The sequence below is a fragment of the Lithobates pipiens genome, unplaced genomic scaffold (assembly GCF_037356315.1).
Source record: "Lithobates pipiens isolate NorthernLeopardFrog02 unplaced genomic scaffold, aLitPip1_a1.2 Scaffold_19, whole genome shotgun sequence".
NCBI lineage: Eukaryota > Metazoa > Chordata > Amphibia > Anura > Ranidae > Lithobates > Lithobates pipiens.
Window position 1 is genome coordinate 117,829,570 of NW_027507764.1, and position 20,729 is coordinate 117,850,298.

The 20,729-nt window shown below is 43.8% G+C and overlaps 1 protein-coding gene across 1 annotated transcript in view; it reads right to left on the minus strand.

Moving 5' to 3' along the window:
- NUB1 (negative regulator of ubiquitin like proteins 1) overlaps positions 1 to 14,116 on the minus strand; it is a 96,318-nt gene extending 82,202 nt beyond the window's left edge. Inside the window, exons 1-5 of the mRNA XM_077491186.1 lie at positions 13,964 to 14,116; positions 12,083 to 12,199; positions 6,425 to 6,592; positions 4,112 to 4,170; positions 1,806 to 1,876 (exon numbers count right to left, since the gene is read on the minus strand). Coding sequence (XP_077347312.1) covers positions 1,806 to 1,876; positions 4,112 to 4,170; positions 6,425 to 6,592; positions 12,083 to 12,199 — 415 coding nt within the window. The 5' untranslated portion in view covers positions 13,964 to 14,116. The remainder of the gene's footprint in view (positions 1 to 1,805; positions 1,877 to 4,111; positions 4,171 to 6,424; positions 6,593 to 12,082; positions 12,200 to 13,963) is intronic.
- Between the last annotated feature and the right edge of the window lie 6,613 nt (positions 14,117 to 20,729).

Sequence of the window (20,729 nt, forward strand, 5' to 3'; positions counted from 1 at the left end):
GCTCTTGTGCAAATTGCTGGATTAAGATCAGGTTCATCTAAGGGAGGCAGCTGCTTGCAGAAGTTTTTTTTTAACCTTAATGCATTATATATATATATATATATATATATATATATATATATATATATATATATATATATATATATATATATATATATATATATATATATATATATAACCTCTGCCTTTACACCTCCTTTAAAAATAACCTATCCTGTGAAAACAAAATATACAGGCTAACACTATCCACATACACAATATTGTCAAAAGTATTGAGACTCCTGCCTTTACACGCACATAAAATTTAATGGCATCCCAGTCTTAGTCCGTAGGGTTCAATACTGAGTTGGCCCACCCTTTGCAGCTATAACAGCTTCAACTCTTCTGGGAAGGCTGTCCACAAGGTTTAGGAGTGTGTCTATGGGAATGTTTGACCATTCTTCCAGAAGTGCATTTGTGAGATCAGGCACTGATATGGACGAGAAGGCCTGGCTCGCACTCTCTGCTCCAATTCTCCCCAAAGGTGTTCTATCGAGTTGAGGTCAGAACCTCAAGATCACGTGCGTGTAAAATGCAGGTTACCCAATACTTTTGACAATACAGTGCATCTTCTGAAAATGCTAGCTGCCTGGCAGCCTTGCTGTCCCAGTGGCTTCCTTAGTTACTGATGCCAGACAAATAGGGAAATTTGGAGTTCTTACTTCTAGCTTAAAAAATAAAAAAATAAAAAAATGGGAGGTGTCTCAGATACAAAGAGATGAAACAACCTCCAACATAAGTTGTACCCGTTTATCTGCAGCCCTCTCATCTCTATAGCCTTATAAAACATCAGAGGCTTTTTCTGAGCTCCAGCAGACAGGGGGTGGGGATCTAATGTCACACACTGTGCAGCATAGAACAGGGAGCACAGTGCAATCTGAGTCTCACGTGGAGGTAAAGGACCTCCACTACCACTACACTGCCTCTTAGGGACACATACACAGCTGAGGATGTCAAAAGCCTTCTGTGTACTGGAGAACGGAGGGGGTCCATCTACTGAGGTCCGGGTGTCACTATAACCAGTCAGAAGTGACTAATGCATGCAGAGGGAAGAAAGGGGAGAGGGAAAGCTATGAATAAGCACTTTTGAAAGTGTGAAACGCATCAGCTCCTGTATTCCGTTGTTTGCTGTGGCTTGTATTTCTTGGATTATTACCTTTTTTTTAATTAAAGGTATTGACCGATTGCGGCTGTCCAGAACTTTTTCCTTACCTGGTTACACATAGCTTGTTAAAATCTGATGGGTAAAGTATGTATAAGTATTTTTATTTTTAAAGCGGGGTTCCACCCTAAAGTGGAACTTCCGCTGATCGGAACCCTCCCCCCCTCCGGTGTCACAATTGGCACCTTTCAGGGGGGAGGGGGGTGCAGATACCTGTCAAAGACAGGTATTTACACCCACTTCCGGGCAAAGACTCCCACGGGACAATTCCTATTGCGCTGCGCGACTCGCGCATGCGCAGTAGGGAACCGGGAAGTGAAGCCGCAGCGCTTCACTTCCTGATTCCCTCACCTAGAATGGTGACGGCAGCAGCCGAGAGTCGAGCGATCGATCGGCCTCGGCATCGCTGGACCCCGGGACAGGTGAGTGTCCATTTATTAAAAGTCAGCAGCTGCAGTATTTGTAGCTGCTGGCTTTTAATATTTTTTTCCACAGTGCAATCCCGCTTTAAGAACAATTAGAATATCTGTAACTGGAAAATAAATCATGTTTAAATATTTATCACTGAAGCATGCAAGTACAGAATATGAATAGTTGCACTTACCAGTTTCAAGCTGTTTCTTGTTAGAAATAATTTTTATGCAACTTTCTTGTAATCCATATGTTTCTGCTATTCTGTAAAAGGTGAAAAAAAAAACAAAAAAAAAAAAAAAAAAACACTAAACTAAGATCAGATGCTCACCAGTGATTAATAAAGACTACTTTCTCAAAGCGGTATTAAAACCAAAAATGTAACACATTGCTGCTTATAAATCCTTAGATGTGGTGGCTGCATCCATTTTTTTAGGCTTGGTTCTCATTAGTGCAATGTAACTTTGATCGGATTTCAGGTGCGATTATGTAGAGCGACTTATTAGCGATTTTAACACCATTTTTAAGCATGGGCATTTTTAAAGTGGTTGTAAACCCTTACAGATAAAGGCTTACCTGTAGGTCCAAGAAATATCTCCTAAACCATGTAGTTTTAGGAGATATTTGCAAAAAGACAGGCACTGCGGTCTACGGCACATGCGCCATAGAAAGCAGCGTGCACCAAGCATGTCGCTTCTAACGGCGATATGCCGTTAGTGGCAGCTCCCGTGCGCATGCTCGGGAGTGCCATCATCGCGGCTCCGGCCAATCACAGCACCGGAGCCACGATATCCGGAAAGAAGGGGACAGCGGTGACATCTCTAGCTCCTGTGTCAGGTAAGTGACACATAATGGGCTACTATACGATGCATAGTAGCCCATTATGCTTTACCTTTGCAGGGAAACAAAGAGGAAGTAAACCCATCAGGGTTTAATTCCTCTTAAGGCCCGGTTCACACTGCTGCGGGGGGAGATCCGGATGTGATTCGCACAGCAAATCACATCCGATCTCCGTAGCGATGCGAGTTCAGCCATACAGATAGTATGGCTGAATTCGCAGCGCTCCCGCAGCAAACTCGCACGGGACCCTTTTTTGGGTCCGCAACAGAATCGGATCGCATGGGGGTTCACACCATGCGATCCGATTCCTGTGCGAGTCGGCAGATCGCACTGCGATATGCCGACGGATGTGGGGGTGTCATTAACATAACATTGACACTCCCAGCCGTCCGCATAGGTCAGTGTGAACTGCTGGCGGGAGGTGTGCGATGCGGGTAAACGCCGCGGATTCGCGGCGTTCCCGCATCGCTATAGTGTGAACCCGGCCTTAATGTGACTTTATGGCTGTGTGTTTTATTACAACTATTACTTTCATGGGACCAACGATTGGCCTAGGAACTGAATTCAGGGTTATTAAAAAAAAAAAAAAAAAAAAAAAAAAAAACCACGATATTGATTTCATTTCATTTCTGTGTGTTTTCATTGAAGTCTATGGGGCAAAAATCAAGCTGGAATTGAACCAAAGTAGGGAAATTTACATAAACCTGCTCCTGAGAAAAACATGGATCTATTACAATCTGCTAAGGTCAGTCCACAGGATTTTTTTTAACCAACATAGTGAGTGGTATCACACAGAGAACTGTAGTCTTGTCTATGTATAAAGTAATCGGCAGGTAGAAATTATATCCTAGGCTGTGCTTAGCTCCCCTTCAGTCTGCTACCCACTAAAGCAGCACACAGCTACACGGCTCTTTATCTGCTCTATACAGAGAGACACGAGGCGGTGCGAATAACAGAGAGACACGAGGCGGTGCATCACGAGGCAGTGCGAATAATAGAGACAAGGCAGTGCGTCACGAGGCAGTGCGAATAATAAAGAGATGTAAGGCAGTGCGAATAAATAATACAAATATTTATTTCACTCATTAAAATGCAAATTTTAATTTATAACTTTGTTGAAATGCGTTTTTCTGGATATTTGTTGTTATTCTGGATCTCACTGTTAAAGTAAACCAACCATTAAAATTATACACTGATCATTTCTTTGCCAGTGGGAAACGTAAAAATCAGAAGGGGATCAAATACTTTTTTCCCCCCTCCCTGTATCTATACATGGTAGCCAGCTGGGTAAGGTACTGCACACATGCTAGTCAGTTACTTGGACATCAGTACATGGATAGACCTATAAGCAAAGCAGTGAAGTCTATCCAGCTGACTATTCTATGAGCAGTACAATACAAGGACACCAATAAATGAATAAAGAGAAAAAAGCTGAAGCTCCATACAGTTGTGCCACCTGGATCAATATACCATCAAAGTTCTTTACTTTTCATTGCTAGTATGTGGGCAAGGGGGATCTTTAGCAGGAACAAAATATAATTTCAGTTTTGCTTTAAACTATATAAATAATATAACATCTTTGTAGCTTGACATGAGATACAAATGACTAACATAGTAGAAAATGTAGATGTCCAAAGACCCAAACAACGATATACTTACTGACACTTCAGCTCCTTCCCTGTTACAGTCAGGCAGGTTTCTATGTAGTTCTTGGATCCCTTAAAAAAAAAAAAAAAAAAAAAAAAAATGACCCCAAGATTAGGCCCTTACTCAATTACATTAAACAATTTAGGCTAAGCAGAGCAATAACTTCTCCGCAGGATGTGGAAACCTTGCAAAAAAAGATTTGAACAAATGAATGGGGTGGGCAACTACATGGCAAATGAGGTTCAATATAGAAAAATGTAAAATAATGCATTTGGGTGGCAAAAATATCAATGCAATCTATACACGGGGGGGGGGGGTTGAACCTCTAGGGTTCTAGGATGGAAAATCTAGGATGGGAATCTAGGATGGAAAAGGACCTGGGGGTCCTAATAGATGATAGGCTCAGCAATGGCATGCAATGCTAAGCTGCTGCTAACAAAGCAAACAGAATATTGGCATGCATTAAAAAGGGGATCAACTCCAGAGATAAAATGATAATTCTCCTGATACAAGACTCTGGTCCGGCCACACCTGGAGTATGCTGTACAGTTCTGGGCACTGGTCCTCAGGAAGGATGTACTGGAAATGGAGCGAGTACAAAGAATTGCAACAAAGCTAATAAAGGGTCTGGAGGATATTAGTTATGAGAAAAGGTTGTGAGCACTGAACTTATTCTCTCTGGAGAAGAGACGCTTGAGAGGGGATATAATTTCAATTTACAAATACCATACTGGTGAACCCACAATAGGGATAAAACTTTTTTTTGCAGAAGGGAGTTTAACAAGACTCGTGGCCACTCATTAAAATTAGAAGAAAAGAGGATTAACCTTATACTACGTAGAGGGTTCTTTACTGTAAGAGCGGCAAGGATGTGGAATTCCCTTCCACAGGCGGTGGTCTCAGCGCGGGGCATCGATAGATTAAAAAAAACTATTAGATAAGCACCTGAACGACCACAACATACAGGGATATACAATGTAATAATGACATATAATCACACACATAGGTTGGACTTGATGGACTTGTGTCTTTTTTCAACCTCACCTACTATGTAACTATGTGAACAGAGCCTAGAAGTGAGCAGCACTCCTCACCTGCTATGCAACTATGCGCATCAAGCAAACCTAGAAAGCAGGAAGCTATATACAGGTAGGTCTTCACATACCTGTATATAGCTTGCAGGGAGGCACACCTACCTCTACAGCTGCTCCATTTACAGACCCGTGAAGTTTCAGCTCTTCTGTATTCTAGGTAATCCTTTCTGATTTAGGTATGAATTCCCCCGACTTTCTGGCTCAGCTTTACCCTCTAACATTCCATTGTACAGTAGGACCACTTTGATGGAAAATAGGAGAACTCAATTTCCAGCTCCAGTTGGTGGAGCTTAGCCAGCAAAGGGAAACTAAATCAGCGAGAAGCACACATTTCTAGCTCATAAAAGGTACGGTAATAGCAAGCATGTGGTGCCATTTGCGTCAAGGTAGAACTTTTACTAATAAAAATATGATATGAAACACAGGTCCACTTTAGGATCCTCGAAAGGTATAAAATACTTTACTGTATACTATACTGTAACACATACATATGCAAATCTTCTGGTGACTTCCAAACCTCAGTTCTACCACAGATCTTAGTCAATCCAATCCACACCCCTTAGGGATACCATATTACATTATATATTTTTCACATGGAAAGCCAGCCGTCCACATGTGTGAACCTCAAAAATGCTATCCATTGAGGATCGATTTTAAACCGTAAGATTTTAAAGTGCAAACAAAAAGTGCAAAAAACATGCCAAAAATTGCACAGTCATCTTGAGAAATGGTCTACCGAGGCCCCGAAAAGTCAATGGATTTATCTCTTTTGTACTTTTTAATCATACACTTTAAAAACAGGACCTCAATAATTGGTATTTTTGAGATTCACCCGTGCAGTGTGCTGCCTTTCCATGTGAACGATCTCACACAGATCCTGCCTATTCAGATTAGTTGATGGTGCCAATAATGTCATCAAAGGTGGATCTCCAGAAACCTCAATGACTGGAGATCTAGAAAGAAGTAATTGAAAATGGTATAATTTTACAGAGTTTACATTTGTAACGTAGGGTATACATAGATAATATTTGAATCCTACACTGATAAACCTTCCTTACATTAGTATGCTATGGATTGGGCCCTGAATGTCACCAATGAGCAGTGTAGACTCCTCCAAATCATGCCTGGGCACCATCTAGTCTTCACTTGGATTTCTCGGTAGTGGGGTTGAACATTGTACTGCATACATACTTATTAATAATGCCAGATCCACAGTTGTAGAGTTTCTTACCTTGTTAAGCTTGCGTGGCAAGAAGACCAGCAGTGTAGCCAATCCTTTAGTCTTAAAGGCCTGATTTCCGCTGCCACGTTGTATTGCAGAGCAGCGGATTTCTTCCAATGCACTGGCTATGTCATCCACACTGTACTTCAGCTTTTCTGAATATTTCAGAGACAGCTCCTGGAAAGGAATACATGATTTAAAATCAGACAGATTTGCAAATCTGAACAGTTTTTAAAGTGGAACTCCACCCAAAAGGGCAACCCTCCCCCTCTCCACTGCCACATTTAGTACTTTTTGGGGGGGGGGGGGGGGGGGGTAACTGGTTTTGACAGGTAACGTCTGTCACTTCTGGGTAAGATCGCTGCAGTGATCTTTGAGTATTTCTGGCCCCTCCTCCTTCTTCTTGCTGCCTTCTGGGAAGGTCCCAGAAGACTGCGGGATCATTCAGAAAGCGAAGATTCCAGCACATGCACCCAAAGATTGACGGATCGGCTTGGGGTGCCAACATTGCTGGATCACTGGACAGGTAAGTATCCTTATATTTAAAGCCTGCAGCTACTGACTTAATTTTTTTATTTTTTTTGCCTAGACAGGAGCTCTTCTTTAACATCTCTTCAGTTACTGGTTTCCAGGCCTTGGAAAATTAGGTCATACATCCCAGGAGTCTTCAGGATGGGAGGAGGGGATTTCTCAGCTTAGAACACCCTCCTGCATGCATGCCTGAACTAAGGGCAGATGGATTCCAAGAAGTAAATGCTACATGAATCATCTGCCCTTACTCAAGATGGCCACAGCCAGAAATGCTAGGGAGTGCTTTTCAAAGTGATTTCTCAGCAAACTAAAGCATGAAGACATGAATGGATGGGGGAGTTTGCTTTGAACATTAAAAATGAATTTAAAACTTTTTTTTAATTTCTTATACAATATAGTTCTACTTTAAAGTGGTTCTATTATTCTATCCTACACCGTGTAAATGTTTGAAAACAATGCTTGGAAATACCTCATCTTCAATCTCTTCTGGCCCATCACGTGACCTCCGGCTGCTCTATTCCTCCGATCTAAATGCTACAGTGGGAGGGGCTGAAAGCCCCCTCTGATGTCAGCCAGGGAGATAAGGTATTTACGGGCATTGTTTTTTTCAGTGGCTGCTGATGGTCTTTATTGTGGTCAGTACACAGAGGGGGGACAGGCAGGATCAAGCAAGTTCTTTACAGCTTTGAAAGAAGCAGACTGGACAGCACAAGCACTGTGCCGTTTAACCTGCTATAAGAAAACAGGAAAACTTATTTTTTTTTTTTTTGTTTTTTTTTTTAGGGTTATTATAACCACTTTAAAAAGTGTTACTAAACCCACAACAGTGAAATCTGAATATGCAGAATAGCATGTTTGTTATACTCATGGTGGAACTTAAGGGGTACTCTGTATTGTGGTTGTTTGGTCCTGTATGGACAGACCCTCCCCCTCTTGCGGGGTTTCTCTTGGCAAGGCCAGATAGGACACAGTCAGAGTAAAGAGTAAAGTCAAAGTATAACTAAAGGCAAAACTTTTTTTTACATTTTTGGAGAGAGGGATTAGAACGCCTGTCAGTTTTTATTGCCTTCTGTGCCCCTATTTATGAGAGTCACCCTCTCTATTTGCCCTGTTTACCATTATCATTGAAATCCCAAATTTTGGATTGTCCCCAGAACAATAATAAAGGGGAAATCTTCCATTGAGGACACTAGTTCTGGTGACCTGGGGGCCCCCCAAAGAATTCCCTTAATTTACAGGGATTTCCTCTCACTTCCTGTTTTGTCTATGAGACAGGAAGTGAAGGGAAATCTCCGCAATGGGACACAGATGGCGAAAAAAAAAAATCTCACAGCAGTTATAACCCTCCCTTGCTCTATCCAAAATTAAAAAAAAAAAAAAGTTTTGTCTATAGTTCTACTTTAAGTTCTGCTTGAGGACATGTCCTATCTGTTGACCGGGGCTTCGTGATTCTCTAGCAGGCACTCGCAGCTGGACTATGCATGGAGCCGTACTGAAAATGCTTAAAAGCCTACTGTAGATTTGGCAAACATGGGGTAGAAACAAAGGAAATACTGAAAGCTTAGGTTCATTAAAAGTAATCGTCACTTTTTTTATGCAGCACTCTTCTAGATTGGTGTAGGATGAGTGTATCATAGTTGTTGGCTGCTCTGCTTCACGAAGGAACAGCAGATTTATGTGCTGTCTGCTTAACAAGAGCTGTGTAGGCTGCTCTGTGTGATTTGGTGCTGTTTTATGTTGGCCGAGTGTCCCTGTGCCTAGAAACCTAGGAAGATTCTGGGCTTAGTGGAGACTAGACAGATGAGCAGCATGAATATGCATACAGCCCTGGCCAATTGTAAGGGGAGGTGCCCCTAGGCATGCTGGGTGCTGGTATTTATATTGGATGAGCACATGGGCTTGGGTGCTTCTTTGTATTCCTCCAGAGAGGAGGGGGCCTGTCACCTTTCCCCAGCACAGGCTGCCATGTGGCCTCAGGAGGCAGACCTGAATGTTGAATGCTGAAAACACTCCTGGTTCTCCTGAGAGCTGACTGAGGGAGGATATCCATGGATCCTGTCTGGTATCATGGAGGAAGGTGACCTGTGACCAGGGCCTTTTTATTACAGCCCCCCCCCCCCCAAAGGGATCCTGGGGATTGGTGTTGCTAAATCCGCCTCAGGGTGCTAGAAGTAAGCTGCTGGGTGTAAGCTAATGGGAGCACCAGCTGGTGGCCTAAAAAAGCAAGGTCCACTAAATTCCTTTAAATAAAAAGGGACTTGTCTCTATTCTTTACAGTCTGCTATACAGTTTTACAAAGAAAGATGTCTTCACTTCAATTTGGAGTATCCTACTATACCCCTTTCCTATCCAGTCTCTCAATAACACGACAAAACAAAACAAAACCCCTAGACTGGTCATTGGAGACAATGATGAAAAGTGTATGTGTGCTCCTAGCTGTGGGATTAGTGACTGGCTGCAGAGCAAAGGGTGGAAAAGAACCGGGCAAAATACCAGCGGCTCCTGTGGGAGTAGCGCTACATTTTTAACAAGAATAATGTCCTGAATATGTCAATATCAGACTTCTGGAAGCATCTGCACATAAACCTTCAGATAGGGCGAAGGATGCACTCAGGTATGGTCACATTAGCATGCTTCTGCCTCTCGTCATATCACAGGTGAGATCAGGTCCGATTCAGGCTGCTTATAGTGGACTTTGCCTGGCATACCTTTGCTGTAGTGTTGTACCCATCCTATTCTTTTATCAAGTGTTCCTTGAAAACTTGCTCAAAGGGGACAGAGACAACAATACCTGAACGCGCTTAAAGTGATTGTAAAGGCTTGTTTTTTTTCTATAAAAATAATAAACATGTCATACTTACCTGCTCTGTCGCAGTGGATTTGCACAGAGCAGCCCGGATCCTTCTCTTCTTGCGTCCCTTCTCTGTGATCCTGGCCCCTCCTTCCTGGTCGGTGCCCCCACACCAAGCAGCTTGCTATGGGGACACCCAAGCTGAATCACAGCCCCCTGTCCATTCAGACACAGAGCCCTGACCCAGCTCCTCCCCCTCTCCCCTGATTTGCTAGCTGACTTTGACAGCAGCGGTGAACCAATGGCGCCACTGCTGTGTCTCAGCCAATTAGGAGGTAGAATCTCAGATGGGGGGGGCTGCTGCACACAGAAAGCTTTTTATCTTAATGCATCCACCTTCTGATTTTACAACCACTTTAAAATTATTCACACTTCATCTGAAACTGTAAAATAAAGTTTTTGCTGGAGCTTTATTTTTACATCATAAAAAATTAATTTTAAACAGTAGATGTATTTGTTCTATTTTACAAGGCTGACATTGTAACACGCCATAAAAAGAAACTCCATAAAGAGTGAACTTTGATAGTCTGAACAGCTTTCATTTTCAATTACAAAGACTAGCTGTAGAGCTGCACAGTGACTCAGCGATTAGACATTTTGCTTTGCAGCAATGAGGTCCACTGGTTCAAATCCTGCCCCTGGCACTATCTGCATGGAGTTTGCTTGTTTTCTCTGTGCTTATGTGGGTTTCTACTGGTTTCCTCTCACACGCCAAAGACATGCGGATTGGTTAATCTTCCGAGAATGTGTGTGCCGGTCTAAAAATCCCAACTGCAGATTCCTATGACAGACGCCTGTAACAATCTGTTGACTGACTAAAGCAGCTCTGGTATGCATATCATGCATGGAGCCATGGGTTGTGGTAGAAGGGAAAGGAAAGACTAAATCTGCTCATACATGTATAGATTTATTTCCTTCAGCTTGTTGGACAAATAAAAGAAATCAAACAGATTCCTCCATCCATGCTAACAGCACTGATGGAGAATCCCTATTCCCCAGTGAACCAATGAGGAGAGATATGGGGTGGAGCTGGGCCGCAGATCCATATCTGAATGGACACAGGGAGCTGCAGCTTGGCTCGGGTGCCCCCATAGCAAGGGGCTTTCTGTGGGGACACTCAACAGGAGGGAGGGACCAGGAGCGTTGGCAAGGGACCCAAAAAGAGGATCTGGGCTTATCTGTGCAAAATCACTACACACAGCAGGTAAGTATAACATGTTCGTTATTTTTAACAAGAAAAAAAATAAATAGAGTTTAATATCACTTTAAGTCTAAGGAGCTGCATGACATCTCCTGTGCAGCTTTATTGCGCTCCAAGAAGATGGCTTTCTCTGTTTTTATGGAAGCGCCACTAAGGCCGCGTACACACGGGCGGACTGTTCGCCCAACTTTGTCCGCTGAACAGTGTTTGGGCGGACAGTCCGCTCGTGTGTGGGCTTTCAGCGGACAGTTTCAGCGGACAGTTTGACGAACAAGGTTTTTCGGAAATTCCGTAAAACTGTCCGCTGAAACCTTGTTTTAGCGAACAGTCCGCTCGTGTGTAGGCTTGTTCGTCAAACAAAGTTGCGCGCATGCTCAGAAAGGATTTTCACGCCGAAAGTTATAATGCAGTGTATAGGACGTCGTATTTTTCGTCCCGTTGTACGTGCCGTTCACGTCATCGCGCACGGTTTCAGCAAACTGTTCGTCCGTCGTGTGTGGCCATGTCCGTCCATGCTAATTTTGAGCGGACTGTTTGCCGAAACTGTTGGACGGACAAAGTTGGGCGAACAGTCCGCGCGTGTGTACGCGGCCTAATGCTTCAGGTCTAAGCATCTTCAACATTATAGTTGGTGCAGCTGCTATGCCTGCCCCTCCCCTCCTCCTATCCAATCACAGAACCCTTTGTATTATGTAAGGGCAAGCAGTACAGTTAAAAATACAATTATGTGCAAACCATTAGCACTATATAAATCCTGTATGATAACAATAATTATTTGAACTTATTCAAAAAATGCAAAGGCTTCTTTGAATGGGCAGTAGGGGAGGGGCAGGCATGGCTGTTCTATGTGCTTCTCTCCTTTTTTCAGTGTATGCTCAGGTAGAACCATAAAGCTGTCAGATATAAATAATAGAAATAAGATCAAGAGAAGTCATGCACCTCTTTGAACTTAACTCATAGTGTGCCTGCACTTTTTGCAAAGTGGCTGAATTCCTGGAATTCAACTTTAAAAACATAAATATAAGGGGCGCCCTCCATTAGATTAACCTGCAGAAAGAAGATAAAAACAAGTCTGTGAACATACTTTTATCTCTGAGCCAGCTTCTTGATTTTCATTGGTGTAAGGAGATTTCCAAAGCTGAATGTGATCTTCCCTTAAATGATTTGTCAGTTGGGACACCAAAAACTTCTTTACTGCCATCTTAAAAAAAAAAAAAAAAGAAAAAAAAAAGGAAATCAGATAAAAGGTGAAAGCGTACAACAAACATAAAACAAAACAAGGAAGAAACATCTGAGAGGTGCTGGGAATTCAGAGCTTGTTCAACAGACCAAACAGGAAGTTCTCCAGTAAGCTTAGGTTTAGTTAGGTTTAGGTTTAATAAGGCGGATCCCAAGGCAAGCAGACGTCCCTCAATGGGTACCGGCAAGTGACCAAAAAATAGGCGCCATACCATGAGGTCATCGAGTTCAAGAACATTTGAATTGTTCACAATCCAACCATATGAAAAACCGCCACTGGGCTTCGGGGGCAACAACACTTCATCAGGGCTACAAAATATCTTGGAATAAAGGAACGAAGACTAGAAAAGACCCGGAACATCAGTATGAAATCCACAAGGAGGATCCCTTAGCCTCTTGACAACCACATAAGGTATATACACTATACTACTAAAAGCATTGGGACGCCTGCCTTTACACAAATATGAACTTTAATGACATCCCAGTCTTAGTCTGTAGGGTTCACTATTGAGTTGGCCCACCCTTTGGGGCTATAACAGCTTCAACTCTTCTGGCAAGGCTGTCCACAAGGTTTAGGAGTGCGTCTATGGGAATGTTTGACCATTCTTCCAGAAGTGCATTTGTGAGGTCAGGCACTGATGTGGAAGAGAAGGCCTGGCTCACAGTCTCTGCTCCAATTCATCCCAAAGGTGTTCTATCGGGTTGAGGTCAGGACTCTGTGCAGGCCAGTCAAGTTCCTGCACCCCAAACTTGCTCATCCATGTCTTTATGGACCTTGCTTTGTGCACTGGTGTTGTCCAAAACTTGTGGACAGTCTTCCCAGAAGAGTTGAAGCTGCAAAGGGTGGGCCAACTCAATATTAAACCATCCGGACTAAGACTGGGATACCATTAAAGCGGAGTTCCACCCAAAACATCAGATTATATGCTTCCTCCCCCTCTGGTGCCACATTTGGCATCAATATGTTTTTGACAGGTCCCCTTCCCCACTTCCAAAGATGGGGCCGTGGCCCGGTCTCTCGGAGGTTCTGGCCCCCCTCCTCCTTTCCCTTCCACCGGGCCAATTAGAAAGCGCAGTGCGTTTTGCTCAGTAGGGAGCCGAAAGGCTTACCAGGAATGGCGGCGGCAGCACCCAGGAGTCGATCCGAACATCGGCTGGGGTACTTTTGGTAATATAGTGTATGAGGCAGCAAGAAAGGTGTTCTAGCCAATTACAGTGGTCGAATCATGATTCAGAAGACCCACCGCCTCCCAGGAATTAAAGGATAAAGGTTTTACGGTACATTAATAAATAAAAGCTGATCATCATACGCACCCCCGACAGTTGTAAATGGTTTGTCTAATGCCTGTAAACTGATACATTCTGCTGGAAAGCTTGTGCTTTTGAAAGACAACAGACTTAGTGACTGGATCACCAGGTGAAAATAGAAAAAAGCCTAAGAAGAAATCTAATGCAGCCATCACATCTAAGAATGGGTAAGATGCAATATAATGAATGCTTTTGGGTTTAATACCATTAGAACCTTCTCAGAGATGGGGTGAGCAGGCAGGAAGAAGTGTGGAGCTCAGACAGAGACATATTTCAGCAATGCTAAGAGATGGTAGCAGGAATGGTGCCCATAGAGAATCATTGGATGTGTGTACTAGTGATCACAGAGGCGGTGTGTGCACACAGGAGGCGTCCCCCAGCACAGACATGGAGGGAGGTGTAGGGTTCTATCACTTACCTCTTCCGCTCCTCTGTCACTCTGCTGTGTATAGTATACTGCACTCACATTGTCATTGTATACATCACACCTCCTGTACCATAGCGATCCCTTCTCAGCCAATAGCTGAGCTGGATTGGTGTTCACGTGATGCGGCAAAACGATGACAGAAGAGCGCTGATTGGATAACCTCACTCCAGCTAGGACTGCGCAGTGGGTTTCGTATAGACTAGGTGAAGTCAGGTGGTTTCCCAGCTTCTGGGGGCGGAGCCGTAGGATTCCCCGGCGGTCACGTGGTCCAGCAGGTCCGGGCATGTCTTGTGGCTGTGTGATTGGAGAGGAACTATCTTCACTAGACGATCTGATTGGACGACCAGCTTTGGATTGGCTGTGTAGTAAGAGGATACTCCTAAACAGCCATTTCATATCAAACCAAGCAGACAGTTGTGCTAAATAGTTGGCAGATCTAAAGGAGATTGATGAGATTGTACAACCAGGTTGTATAGTGTATGGATACTTTTAGCTATACCGCCCAACTTTTTCAGATGGGAATGAGGGACACCTATCAGCAAAAGTATGCAGGCATAGGACACACCTCTTGGCACGCCCCCTTAAAGGAGAATTGTACAAAAAAACAAGATTGGTTAAACCCACAAGTGATTTGTTTCCCACTACTAATGCTTTATATTGGCTTTTGGAATTTACAAATGCAGCAATTTAGAAATCAGATGAAAGGTTTAGCACTGGAAAACACTTTTTGATAGATAAAAAGTGAATTTTATATACAACTATATAGATCAGACCAAAATGAGGAAGAATGAGGGACAGAGGGACATGGATCCAAATCAGGGACAGTCCCTCGATATCAGGGACAGTTGGGAGCTATGCTTTTAGCTGTCATTGAGGCTGACCAAAGACTATAAAATCTTATTGTGTGCACTCCTTTAGTCCTTGTTCTCATGCGATTGGACACGCTGAACCCTATTGGCTATAATTGCACTGTTCAAATTGATGCAACGCCAACTTTGAGGTGCCGCATTTATTTGAAAAATTAGTTCCTGCACTATTTTTGTCAATTTCGCATGCGACTTGCATAGACCTCAGTGCATGAAGCCACACAGATGTCTTCCAGGTGGCGCTGACATTCGGCTTTGAAATCGTGCGATTTCAGATGCAGTCACATAATTTCAACGCCGGAGACAATGTGAACGAGGGCTTAGATCTACCATCAGTTATGTACTGCAGTAATTTGATATCATTTGTTAATAGGCTCCATTCACACCTGATCGATTGCAGGCAGAATCGCATCGCATTTGGGGTGCCATTAAAGAGAAGTATTTTTTTTTTTTATTCTGCCTCTGTCCCCCATCACCTCCAACACTGAGAACTGAGGGATCAAACACCGCCGATCACTCGCTTCTCACAGCTACATGAGCAGAGAGCTGCTGTCAGTCAGCGGTTCTCTGCTCTGCTCCCTCCTTGCTCATTGGAGCGCTGGGCTGTGGAGGGGGCGGGAGCGGTCTAATCCGGCTCTCAGCTGCTTGCTGATAGGGTAAGCTGGGTGCCAATCCAGGGATCTGGGCGGATCCCGACTCTATGGTCTTGATGATGCCCGAGCCTGGACCGACGTCAGCAGAGAGAGGACTTTAGCCCGCTGTCTGCTGAAAACAGGCACAGATCCAACTGCACTCCTGTAATCCATAGGAGAAGTACAGCCAATCCAGCTTTGGCTATACTTCTCCTTTAACCGCTTGCTGACCAGCCGCCGTCATTATACTGCGGCAAGGTGGTATGATTCCGCAAATCATTGTAGCTGTACGTCAGGTCAAGAACTCGCTATGGTGGGCACGCGCTCCCATTAGCTTGCGGAGGGGCCAATCAGCAGGTCTGGCAGACTCAATGTCCACCGGCCACCCGCGATTGTTCACCACAGTGACAGAACAGGGATCTGCCTGTGTAAACAAGGCAGATCTCTGTTCTGACAGGGGAGATCATACAGATCCTGTCTTTATGCTATGCGGGAAGACAGATCTGTGTGTTTCCGCAGTCACACACTCCCCCATACAGTTAGAAAACAACTGCAGTGTTAGTAAAATAACAGTACACATTTTTAGCACTGATTACTGTAAGATTGTCACTGGTTTCCAAAAAAAGTGTCAAAAATGTCAGTTAGATGACCAATCTGTCCACCGCAATGTCGCAGCCCAGCTAAAAATCACTGATCACCGCCATTACTAGTAAAAAAAAAAAATTTTAAATGCCATAAATCTATCCCCTATTTTATAGACACTATAACTTTTGCGCAAACCAATTAATATACACTTATTGGGATTTTTTTTTTTACCAAAACTGCTGGCCGTACACTATCTGAAAAATCGGTCTAAACCATTTTCGAAAAGTGAACATTCCGCTGTGAGCACAAATGATAGTGCCATCATGTAATGACCGATAAACTGTTCAGTGGACATAAATGGTTGCATTTTTTTTTACATACACCTGGTGCAAACAGTTCCGACGGGAAACACGTTAACCTTTCAATTTATCGTTCATTTGGCAGAAAATTTACAAACTTGTCCTACGTTTTTTCGGCTCAAAAACGTCTCAATGATTATCAATTTTGTGGCCCATTAACTGGCCAAAAAACGAACAAACTGTCTAAATGACTAAATTTTGGCTGATTTTTCGTATAGTGTATGGCCAACATAAGACTGGGATGCCATTAAAGTTTATGTGCGTGTGTAAAGGCGTCTTAATACTTTTGACAGTATAGTGTAGTATAAAATGAATCACAAACAATTATAACAAATGAACACATGCATCCATTTCATTCGGATTCATAAAAAATAAATATCTGGTTAACCGATTGCCGACCGACTCACGCCGATATACGTCAGTAGAAGGGCATGTACAGGCAGATTAACGTATCTTTACATTGCCCTTTAAGAAGTGGTTTGTGGGCAAGCACGCCACGACCTCTGTGAGTGTGATCGTGCGTCCCACGGATTCGATGTCCACGGGGATACCCACGATCATCTCACGGAGAGGAAGAACGGGGGAAATGCTGATGTAAACAAGAATTTCCCCGTCCTACCCAGTGACACTGTCACTGATCACAGCTCCCTGTAATCAGGAGCGGTGATCAGTGTCGTGTCACACGTAGCCCCTCCCCCCACACAGTTAGAATCATTCCCTAGGACACACTTTACCCCTACAGCGCCACCTAGCAGTTTACCCCTTCACTGGCAGTCACATTTACACAGTAATCAATGCATTTTTAATCGCAACTGATCGCTGTATAAATGTGAATGGTCCCAAAATCGCGCCAAAAGTGTCCGATCTGTCCGCCATAATGTCGCTGTCATGATAAAAATCACTGATCGCCGCCATTACTAGTAAAAAAAAAAATATATATATTAATAAAAATGCCATAAAACTATTCCCTATTTTGTAGACGCTATAACTTTTGTGCAAACTAATTAATAAACACTTATTGCGATTTTTTTTTTTAACAAAAATATGTAGAAGAATACGTATCGGCCTAAACTGAGGAAAAATTTTTTTTTTTTTTGGGGGATATTTATTATAGCAAACAGTAACAATGATTTTTTTTCGAAATTGTTGCTCTTTTTTTGTTTATAGCGCAAAAAATAAAAACCACAGAGGTGATCAAATACCACCAAAAGAAAGCTCTATTTGTGGGAAAAAGAGGACGTCAATTTTGTTTGGGAGCCACGTCGCACGACCGCGCAGAGGTTGCTGTGTAGTAGCATGATGTAATTGTTGTATGTTCGCCTCCTCCACGTACAATGGAGGATGAATAGCACCGCTTTATACCAGAGTATATGTGGAGGGACTAAGCGTCAGGTAGAAGAGGACAGTGCTGAAGCTGCTCAGAGTGGGGAGTATGGAAGGTAATACAGCCCCCCCATATACCCCCAGAAATAACAAATGTTTAACCCTTGTAGTGAGGTCCCCTGCACCATTTTTTTTTTTTTTTTTTTTTTTTTTTACAATCCCAGCTTTAAAGTGGTTCCAAAAAAAGTTTCTTGATTCCAGTCCTCAAGGTGCCCCAACAGGTCATGTTTTCAGGATTTCCCTTAAGATGAAACGGCTGTGGTAATTACTAAGGCAGTGAAACTGATCAAATCACATGTGCAAAATAATGGAAAACCTGAAAACATGACCCGTTGGGGCGCCTTGAGGACTGGAGTTGAGAAACACTATTCTAAAAGCTCAACGTTATTTTTTACCTTAACCACTTCCCGCCAACCTGGCGCATATATGGGGCCTCTTGGTGGTTGAGTTTTAATGACGAGTGGCTGGCCCTTTAAGTGGATCTAAATGGCAGGAGGTGGAGCCGGCGGACATTCCTGTTCATGTAACCGCTGTGATAGACAGTCATAGCGGTCACATAACCGGTACCCGTTTACCAGTACCTAGGGCCATATATACTGTATATGCAGCCCTATGTACCAGTAAACAGGTACCGGTTATGTGACCGCTATGCCTGCCAATCACGCAGCAGTCACATGAACAGGAATGCCCACCTCTGCCTTTCTGCATTTAGATCACTTAAAAAACCTGGGAGGTGATGGCGGGAAGGGGGTAAAGTGGTTGTAAATCTTCACATTTATCTAGGTAAAGTAACTGACCTCCGGTGATACACAGAGGTGATACAAATTCTCCTATGTAAGTTGTACCGGTTTACCTGCAGTATTCTCTTCTCTGGAGCGCTTCAAAGTTCAGAATTTATAAAGCTTGTCTGAGCTGTCAGAAAAAAAGGGGGCAGAGAGTTGAAATGACAAACTGCAGAGCTGACTGGAGGAAAGAGACACGCCTCTCTGCACACAGGAACAGAGCCGAGGCTGTCAATCAACTGGAGATCCCTCCCCGTCACCTTTTTTCTCTTGGTGTCAGGAAAACTTGTCAGAAGCAGCAGAGAGAAATTATGCTTAACGCTCTTAACCACTTGTCTACCGGGCACTTACACCCCCTTCCTGCCCAAGCCATTTTTCAGCTTTCAGTGCTGTCGCACTTTGAATGACAATTGCGCGGTCGTGCTACACTGTACTCAAACAAATTTTTTTTTTATTTTACTTTTTTTTAAATAATTTTCTTCTCACAAATAGAGCTTTCTTTTGATGGCGTTTACCGTATTTATCGGCGTATTACACACACCGGCGTATAACACATACCCCAAGTTTAGGAGGGAATTTTAAGGAAAAAAACTTTTAGGAGGGAAGTTTCAGGAAAAAAAACTTGTCCATCATTTGCACCCTTGTCAGTGTCATTTGCACCCTTGTCAGTGTCATTTGCACCCTTGTCAGTGTCATTTGCACCCTTGTCAGTGTCATTTGCAGCCTTGCCCATCATTTGCAGCCTTGTCAGTTTCATGTTCAGCTTTGCCGTTTAAAAATGGCGCCGCCGAGATACAGAGCCGGATGTCCTGTGTATCTCAGTGGTGCTCAGTAGCTCTTGGCGGCTTTCGGCCGCTTTCAGCAGCTTTCGCCCGCCCTTGGCCGAGAACGGCCAAAGGCAGCCGAAAGCCGCACACAGCCTCATAGTCGGCGGGGGATCGGCGTATAACACGCACCCACGATTTAGGTTAGGTGACACTGATGGGCACTTTTAGGTGGCACTGATGGACACTAATTGGCAGCACTGGTGGGCACTGATAGGCGACACTGGTGGGCACTGATAGGTGGCACGGATAGGCGGTACTGATAGGCACTGATGGGCATTGATGGGTGGCACTGATGGACGACACTGATGGGCATCGATGGACAGCACTGACAGGCGGTACTGATTGCTGCACTGACTGCATCGCTAATGGGCACTGATTTGTGGCACTTGTGGGCAGTGGTGGGCACTGATTTGTGACACTATTTTACAATATTGTAATCAGGGCACTGCCTTGCTTACCATCACTTCCTTGTTTACATGTGACCCGCTGTGATTGGACACAGCCGATCACTTGGTTAAAGAGCGGCGGATGCGGCTCTTTCCAGAGATCGGGGTCACGCCGTATCCTAGCATCACGGCACGGGCCGCAATCGCTGTGCGTCCCTGTGGGCGTGCGAGAGCGGCCGTTCTGGGACACCGTGGGCGGGCGGCAAGCAGTTAATTGAGACACGTAGACACTATAGAGGGATATGTTTATATTCCACGTCTGAGGTTTACAACCACTTTAATGCATTGGCACTGACAGTACGCATATGCCGCCCTGTGTAAACTAATTATTCTGCTGAGAGCCCGCTCCGTGCACACTCCCAGCACAGTATCTGGTGGGGATTGGTAAGCTCCCGATGCATACTTGCAATCAGGAGTTTTCCAATCTTGTGATAGCCAAACACCGGTGCTAAAGGGTAAAAAATGTTGCAGCAATTCTAAAACTCACCCCCCTTATAATTACCTGAGCCCCATCTCCTTCCAGTAATGTGGCTGCCTGCAGGCAGCTCTCTCTTTTCTCTCTGATCACAGAGGCAGCTGCCATTGGCTCCTTCTGATGTCAATCAAATCCTGTTGAGATGCACATAGCCCAATGACAGGGGTTAGAACGCTTTCTTACTCTATCCAAAATGAAAAAAAATAAAGTTTTACCTTTACTTCTACTTTGAGTCTAGAGGGTATAGGAATACTGTATGCCATAATACTTACCTTACTTCTTGCTCTTGCTAGCTTCTGGCACTTACCTCTTCTATTCAGTCCTCCAGATTGTGGACGGGCTCTGGTCATCCTCGTGCACAATGCGGGACTTACATGTTTTCTCCAAAAAAAAATCGGATTT